Source organism: Saccoglossus kowalevskii, chromosome 2, assembly GCF_978046115.1.
Source record: "Saccoglossus kowalevskii chromosome 2, keSacKowa6.1, whole genome shotgun sequence".
In the NCBI taxonomy this organism is placed as follows: domain Eukaryota; kingdom Metazoa; phylum Hemichordata; class Enteropneusta; family Harrimaniidae; genus Saccoglossus; species Saccoglossus kowalevskii.
Window position 1 is genome coordinate 23,491,576 of NC_140642.1, and position 8,624 is coordinate 23,500,199.

At 38.2% G+C, this 8,624-nt stretch overlaps 1 protein-coding gene across 1 annotated transcript; it reads left to right on the top strand.

The window, feature by feature from the left end:
• Positions 1-4,641: 4,641 nt before the first annotated feature.
• LOC100378992 (struthiocalcin-2-like) lies at positions 4,642-7,928 on the top strand. The gene is made up of 5 exons (XM_002741306.4): positions 4,642-4,704; positions 5,405-5,571; positions 6,602-6,962; positions 7,283-7,353; positions 7,565-7,928. Exons 2-5 carry the CDS (start codon positions 5,430-5,432, stop codon positions 7,594-7,596), a joined length of 606 nt encoding a protein of 201 aa, XP_002741352.1. The 5' UTR covers positions 4,642-4,704; positions 5,405-5,429; the 3' UTR covers positions 7,597-7,928.
• The last annotated feature ends 696 nt before the right edge of the window (positions 7,929-8,624 follow it).

An 8,624-nucleotide genomic window follows, 5' to 3' on the forward strand; every position in this document is an offset into this window, starting at 1 on the left:
TCTGAGAAGTCAAAGATGTCTCAAATGAGAAAACGTTGGTCCATATGTGGGTTAACTTGCAGTAATGTTGTTCTAATGTCACAAACTTCCTAATTTGTGCGATTGAACGCCGGGGAAATTGACCTACGAACTATCTTCCCTGCTTTCGCGCGCGCGTAATTCTAGTAGATCACTTCGTACCTTGTCCTAGGGTATCTCAGCTAATAACAAGGTACGATCCTTCAGTTGACATGGCAAGAATGATATTTTAAAAAATCATTTGCTCAAAAAAAATCAGTGAAATATAGACGAGTAAATTTATTTTTGTCACATTTGTATTCATGATAATTTATAAATAATCATTTGAAAATAAAGACAACATTTATGAGTTAAAACACAATCGTGCACTTGAAGCGTTTTTCGAAAGTTGAACATAGCGCCCTCAACCCTGAATGTGTTCGGTAAGGCAATTCTCGTGACAGACAGTCACTTTCGCTGGTTCCCGGCGTCCTAATATTTACACTTGAGGCGGCCAAATAGTCACTGTGATGAGAGTATGCAGTAGTATGCAGTCTTGAAGTCGTCGGCAAATATCGGTACATTTTTCAAATAATGAAACGTAGTTTCGCGTGTTTTCGTCCGCCTGTGTGCTACTCTTTTGGACATTTCACCAAGCAAAATGATAATAGTGCGCTGCAAAAACGTTTTGTGCGCGCCATGTTCCAAAGAGTAGATCAACACTCTAATATCCTTATCAACGGGATTGTGGTACGCAAGGTGTTCAACAAAATAACATGTTACTCCGGCTTCCAGCAACTGCAGACATCATAAAGTTTACTTTCACTGCTGTAGGCCCCTCACAGCAGGTACAGTCACGAAAGAAAACTCAAACTATGGTGAAACCTAAAATGTACAAGCGAAGTCACTTGGAGGCTGAGAATAAATCAATGATAATATATTATTATAGATGAACGAATCTGAAAAAAATAAATTTATAAAAATAGTACTGATCCATTTATTTCGATTTTCAGGCATGTGACTGTAATAGCAAGTAGCTGTCAAAGAACCTGACTACGGATACACCTGATTACGGATCTTTGATATGAACATGACAAATTCAGCAACCCGACCTGAAGTCAGTCTCAATTAAAGCACCCCGATTAAACTTGAAAACAGCTTGAACAAACTCGCATGTATTTACAATAGCCTGTTCATCTCCTTTATCATTTGCCCAGTATAGCTGTGTGGCGCGGATCGCGTGGACGGGTTTCATGTTCTCTGCACGTAATAAGCTCGGTTATTAAGCATCCTTTTTTGGGGATGCCCGGTGGCCGAGGGGAAGACGTGTAGTGGCGTGAAGCTAGGCGATTAGGTGCCGTACGCGAGCGCCGTTTCGAGTCACGCACGCAGTACGTGTTTACTATAATTAGACATAGTCTTTACCTTGCCGTTTATTCGGTGTTATTTGCTTGGTTTAAATCAAGGCCATTTGAATGATCATTGGCTACCTTTGACCCGAAGAAAAAAAAATATAACACTATCTATGAGCTCTACATCTTTTCATACATGCCACATGAAGTATACTTTTATTGTGAGCGTTGGAGGCGCTACAACACCTGCGGTAACCATAGTCACATACATTGACGGAAATGTGTATGATTTGTTGTGGGAAAATTGTCGCAACTACAATAAACCACGGGCATAGATGTCAAAATTGTGAAATCGTACGAGAAAATTTAAAAAAGATACAGAATTAATATTACCAGAGGTACATTACTTGGGGTTTGCAACTCGCATAGTACTGTATGGTGACATCATGTCAAGATCCCGTTCAAGTCTCTTATCGTACATAGCGAGACTGAGGCTACGACCTTCTGACATGACACATATCAATGTTCAAGGTTTGTAATGAAAAAATAAAACTTTTCTTGTCACTATCATAGTGAAAAATGTAATACATCGAAAATGTACAGAAAATATAGTTCTCGTAATCCGTCATATCGTGGGCAGCTATTTTGATCCACCTGGACATCCCAGTATCCTAGTTACCTCGGGCATGCGCATTCGCATTTTTCTGAGTTGGAACGCTTATGAATAGAATAGAATATTGCTTTATTACAACGTTAAAGAAAATTTGACAATTCTTTTTTGGTTTCTACACATGTAGAAGGTAATAAAGTTAAAAACAAACAAAACAAAAAGTGTGAAAAAAAAGTCCTTATGTGAGAGCGAGATTGTGACGGGATCTTGGTATCATGTCACCGTAGTTGCAAACCCCAAGTAATGTACCTCTGATATTACCAACAACCATATGAATTCAACTGAAATATAATAAATATTGAAAAGTGTTTGGCGGTTCTCATTCTCATTACGCGTTCTATGTGTAATTTTAATAACAAACTCCATATAAATATTTTTTATCACATTGAACACGTGACTATTTTATCAGAAAGGGAATTATATTGATCATAGTGAGATTTTGTGACTAAAACAATAAGAATTAAAATTAAATAGTTGATTCACCCTGACACTTAAACAAATCAGCTATGAAACAGAACACATCACTCTCACGATCTCTTCTCAGATCTGCCATTGAGAAAAAATATTTAAAAAACGTCTGGTTCTTACTGCTGCGCTGTCGGCGTTGGGGGCAGTATAACAATCAGGAACGACAGAAACTGGAAATCAAGCCATGGTTATACTGAATACTTACCAAGGGACTACAATTACCTACTATAATTTTCTATATATTAAACGTTACGTAGTTAAATACTACTAATTCCCAAGCCCACATATCGGCTGTAAGATGCATACTAGGATTTGTAGGCTTTGGCGATAGATAGACTCGGAATTATGACCTGCACGTGTTCCATTGTCGTCAGTGTTGGCTGTACGAGACTGAACTATTAGATTTATGGTGGCAGATTTTGGAAAGAACTTAGTGAAAGTCGACACAGCATTCAACGTCTCTGATGTCTCCCAGTATTGTTTGCATTTGAGTAACGCTATATAGGATGAGGTCAAGCATACCATGAGATAGGCATTTAATACCGTGACGTGGGACAAAACATTGTCTATTTTGTTCTGGTATTTGATGTTTGTGTGGTCGACAGAAAATAAACATTCCATTGTTAAAAAACAACACTTTACCTGGCCCCATAAAATCTCATGCGGATACGAACTGTGATATCAAGTCAAGAGCCGCGAGTCTAATAATAGTGGTTACTAAGCAACGCAGGGGTGACTTTTAATATGATTTTTGTTTTTGCTTCCGAGCAAAATATATCTTGTAATCTTTCTAAGTCTCCGTCTCAATAGGTGCTACGCAGGGAATCGAAAATTATTACATCCACCGGGCTGAAAATGCTACGTTGTTGCACCCAGTCGCTAGTGAGGTTTTCTATGACGTAAGTGACGTCAGAGATTCTTTACTTGTGACTGGTTTGCAAAGGAACTAGCGAGAGTAAACAAGTTCTACTGTATTTACCATTCGTGTTTGCCTTTAAGTCACTCGTTAAATATCCCACGAGAACTTGAACAGAGCATTGTACGCGTGACAGGTGATCAAGCACACCTGTTGAAGCCGCTCTACCACTTGTATATGCCATGTATTTTGATTTGTTGTCAGACCATTTAAAAAAATATCATTGAACTGATATAAATAAAATAATATCTGAAATAGAAACGAGAGACGTCTGTTAAGGCAAAGACTATCTTCTCTATAGTCTTTGGTTAGGGAGACTTATGAGATCTGTTGACGGAAGGCTACGATGTTTTTCACGTGGGTATGTTTATTTAGTATGTCTGGTGTTGAGCGATATCATTTTTGTCAATCAAAGGAAGGAGGGGTCTCATTTATCAAAATGAAACAAATGTGTCTCCTTTAGTGCCTCTTCTTGAGTGAGTGAGTGGCCATGAGTTGAAAGAAGGTTTTGCGCATGTTTAGATATACCATGGAACTATAATTGTTCCATGGATATACTCACTCAAAAAGTTTTACTGTGAGCCTCGGTCTTTAAGCATCGCAGTACAGGGACTGAGCGAGGTGTGAATACCGCATATTCTGACGAGTCCTCTTTTCAACAGACACAATAAAGCTGCGTCCCGTGGAGTTTGTATTCACTTGCAACCATATTAACAGTAGAGAAAAGCAAGAAATGGGGCATCCTAATTGTATATATATATAGGTTTACTTTGTTAAACATCCCGCATTGTATGCACATTCTCAGTTAATCCGCGAGCATGCAGAGGATTACATTTCACGTGTGAAGATGGAAAAACGACGAAAATACAAAGCCAGAGTATATTTTGTGGAGTTCTTTTTTTTAAAAGATATACAATAATGAATACCGACCAATTTAGTCATTTTCTATGCAAGGTACGCAAGTGGCGAAAACGATATGTACTGGGAGTCTGGACTACGTCGTCCGATGGCTGGAGGATTTAATTATCAAACATATCCATTTACTGTAAATTGTAGATTTCCTAAAAATAGAATTCATCAAACAGTCACAGGATCACAGCCATCGTAATTCGACAAATAAGTGTAGTGGTAGATCAAATAAAACAAATCCCAAATGACCATACAGTGTCGATATTTACATATGTAAAGCCACGGTGACTAAGTGTTTAAGTCCAAGTTGCCATGTAAGCATAGTGACCAGTAGTTCAGTTTGAACCAACACAAGTACGCTGTCAGTTCAGAAGCTAGACTTTAAGTTAACGGTAAGCAATTATGTTCGTTTCATTACTTCAGTTCACGGTCAATGTGAACGAAAGAGCAACTCAACCAGCAGTATTGCAATATAGCTCACTGTTCCGCTAACAAACATAAAAGTAGCAATATTGATATCAGATTACAAACAGTTACATTTGAACTTTCAATATTGTTATTTTGTTCGCAAAACAGTAAGCTTTATTGCAATATTGTTGGTTGGACTGTTTTTCATTCACAGTAACTGTCCATGTTGTACTTTATTCAAGTTTTCAAACTGTTGTAAATTCTTTGCTGCGTGTTTTCGAGCCAGTCACGCTATTGAAATTATCTCTGTCGCAGGCGTGTAAAAGATAAAAGTGAAACAAATCGCCTCAACCTGCCCGATAATTGTAACTCTTTCTGGTAGAGGGACTTTCAACTAGCACATGTTAATGTTCAGCTTGTCTCAGCACAGTAATTTTAAAAGTCACCAGACAGTCACGCAATCAGTTGAGTAGGTATACATATTATTATATAATTTATATCCAAATACATCTGAATAATTTAATACGTCACATTTAATACTTTGACTATCAAATCCTTACTGGGAAAACAGTTGAATAATACTCTAACAATTCAACAACAAGTTTGGAAACTAAAATTCCCCCTCATTGAATGGTTCGTGCATGCAGAAAGGTGTTTTAAATCCATATCATGTTACAATATCAGTTTCAGAGGTTTCCCAGACTGCAAAATGACATCGATTGCGTTGACTTTGTGCCTATGTGTTGCCATCTTTACTCCCCAATGTATGGGCGGTAGAAGAAATAACGTCATTAGTTATATAATGAACCACGTAGACGAACTGCAGCAGCGTCAGGATGCCGTCACACCCTGTAAGTTGTGTTCTATAGCCGCCATGATACAATAGATTTCTGATTTAAAAGATCATTAGTTGAAGATTATGTGTTGGCTAGATCATAGACATGAGCATTGTACGATGGCTGTCTTTATTGAATAGACGATGGGCGCTCTAGAATTTCCGTAATTATATGTCGCAACCTCGTTACGGAGTGATTAAAGCTCCGAAAACGTAGTATATGCAACAATTTGACCACAAATCTCAGACAAACATTATTAGTGATCTGAGCACAATTTAAGCTACGCCTATTCACAGCAACAATTTGATTGGCCAAAACTTCGCAGTTCGTCAGAGTCGCAGTACAATTTCGGAAAATCATCAATTTACTGTTACTTTATAACACGACTGTCGCAAATTTGTGAGGTTTCGGACAATCGTTTTGAATACTCGTATCGTAGTTAGTAGTCTATTAGTTGCGCTGATATTTAGAGTTGTCTCAGGCTGTCTCATACCACGCCATAACCACTACAGGTCATGGTATATAACGACGAAAATTCTTAAAATTCCGTTTGGCAATTGAAGACAAACGTCGAACAAAGACACTGTCAGTAGCTGAGTTCATAATTACTTCCATGCAGTACTGGAAAACCAAAAGTCATGGTGATCGACATATTTAGGGACAATGCCCTGACGCGCGATAATTTAGCGGTTGTATTCTGAGACACTTTCTGCTTTATTTGGTGATTATTGTCCATTTGTGAGTTATTTGTTGTTATGAACATGCGAAGAATAAATTCTCGGTGAACGTTCAAATTTCAATGGTTTTCGGCGTGTCCGTATTTTAGCGATCAGGAATCAAGAATCCTCGTTCGATTATGTGTTCCAATTCCATACACTGAAGACCGACCACGCGGTCAGATAGAAGACTTGCTTATATGTTTTACTGTTGTTTAAAAAAATACAATGCAGTGTTTGTGAAAATGTTTCGCGAGTATGCCATTATTTCGTATGGTTGCTATATTCGGATATTATTTTGTTAACTTGGTTCATGTTCTTCTTTGAAGCTTTCGGTCCAATTTGTGAGGGGCGCAACTATCAGATTTACCTAGACCCTCTAAACTGGTCTGCTGCCAAGCTAAAATGTGAGATCAACGGAGGAATGCTCGCAAAGATACGAAGCCAAGATATCCACGTAGCGATCGTCGATTACATAAAGGAGGCGAAGTTAACGTCAACAATCGTTAACGACGCCGGGAAAGGTCTATGGATCGGGCTTGGTGACAAAGACGAGGAAGGGCGTTACATGTGGGTCGATGGTGAGGAGCTAGACTTAAACGAGTGCAGCCAATATCAAGGATGGGCCGCAGATGAACCAAATAACAACGACAAGAAAGACGACAATGGACAGGACTGCGTGCAGCTGTGGTGAGTTAAATGCAGGGGATGCTAATGTACATGTTGTCGATAAAAGGCACAATTTACGGGGTATCGTGACGTCAGTACTTAAAGCGGGATGGTCCTCACCTGCGCACGCGCGGGAATTAGAGTCCCAAGCGACGATAACAACGCACGCTAAAACGCAAAGGGTCATGGGTAGACGCTTGTTTGTAGACAATGACACGCTATGGCCATCTGACGCATGCCTCCCCCGCTTTAACACCGTATTGAGGTACAATATATAAACTATGATACTACATTATTAGGGTAATAAACTAATTGGTTTACTTTTTTCCCAAATTAAACAGGAAAATGCGTCAATTTGACTGGGATGATGGTTACTGTAACGACTCAAAAGGATACATATGCGAATATGCAGGTAATGTATTAATTGTTGTGACCTTTGTCCTTGGCTAAAACCTCAGTAGATATTGACTGCTGGTGATGTTGCTGTCGATGTTAATGTTGTCGTCGTAGTTGTTGTTGTTGCTCTGTTAGTTCTCATCGCTTGGCTGAGTAAATATAACTTCGTAAAGTTTTTGTTTGTTACTTTTATAATATTATTATAACATAATATTGTTTATTTTCAGCCTGTGATCCTAGCTGCGTTGCCTGTCTGTAAAGGAAATTAAAAAAAATACGTAGAAGTAAAATTAAGAGATTCAATTTGTTGAAATGTTGTAACCTACATACTATATGTTGTTCGTAATATATGTGTCTTTCTTTATAATTGTATATTCCCATAATCCTCTGTTTATGATTTCCTTGTAAAATAGATTGATTAAAATGAAGCATCGATTATCGTTTTCAAATTTCCAAGACGAAATGTTGTGTTGTTGTAGAATACTAGTACATGTATTATATTTGCTACCAAAATATTATTTTCATTTTATAATAGATCATGCTTTATTGGTCCGACTAAGAACAGAATAAAACTCCACATTATGTCATTAATAGTTCATGCTTTTTTATCCATCGCTTCCTGGTTACATCGATTATTTCTAAATTGGCCCGAATAAGGAGATAATTCAACGATACCTATACATGGGGGAAAAGTACCAGACGTGTAATTCGAACTGGCGACCACGGCACTAAATCACCTGATTCGTCCGGCTTTTTATGTTCTGAATATATAATACAAAGCATACATACAGTATTAATAATTATTATGATGTGTGGTTACGCGACGTGTAACACTGGGGGTGTAACCACTGCCATATATACACTGAAGCCCAGTGCCGCACTTAATATTACATGCAGTCATATTGCAATCCACGGAGGAGTTATGGGGTCAATATTACATCATCAACGACAAGGCGAGATCAAAGAATGTCTTTGGCGAGACTCATATGAAACTGATGGAAAAAATAGCTGTCAATTAATATTAAGCTACCAAAGGATATCACTTGACAAATATACACTGGGAGAAAACAAATTGCAAACGTTCTATATATTTGTCAAAACAGTGTTAATTGAAAAGGGATACTTGCAATATATCCTTAGCATTTGTCAGAGATTCCGGTATACCACCGGGTGAACTTTCCCACGTATATGGTTAGTTTTCACTGACACATTCCTTGCTGTTCTATCCGTTGTCACGGGTGATAGTGTTTACATGGTGTACACTTACTAAATGTTGACGAACACACT

Bases quoted from the DNA above. Each gene is read 5' to 3' on its own strand.
- LOC100378992 (XM_002741306.4), top strand. From the start codon at position 5,430: ATGACATCGATTGCGTTGACTTTGTGCCTATGTGTTGCCATCTTTACT. The intron at 6,963-7,282 runs GTGAGTTAAATG...CAAATTAAACAG, and splicing joins CAGGACTGCGTGCAGCTGTG to GAAAATGCGTCAATTTGACT. The intron at 7,354-7,564 runs GTAATGTATTAA...GTTTATTTTCAG, and splicing joins ATACATATGCGAATATGCAG to CCTGTGATCCTAGCTGCGTT.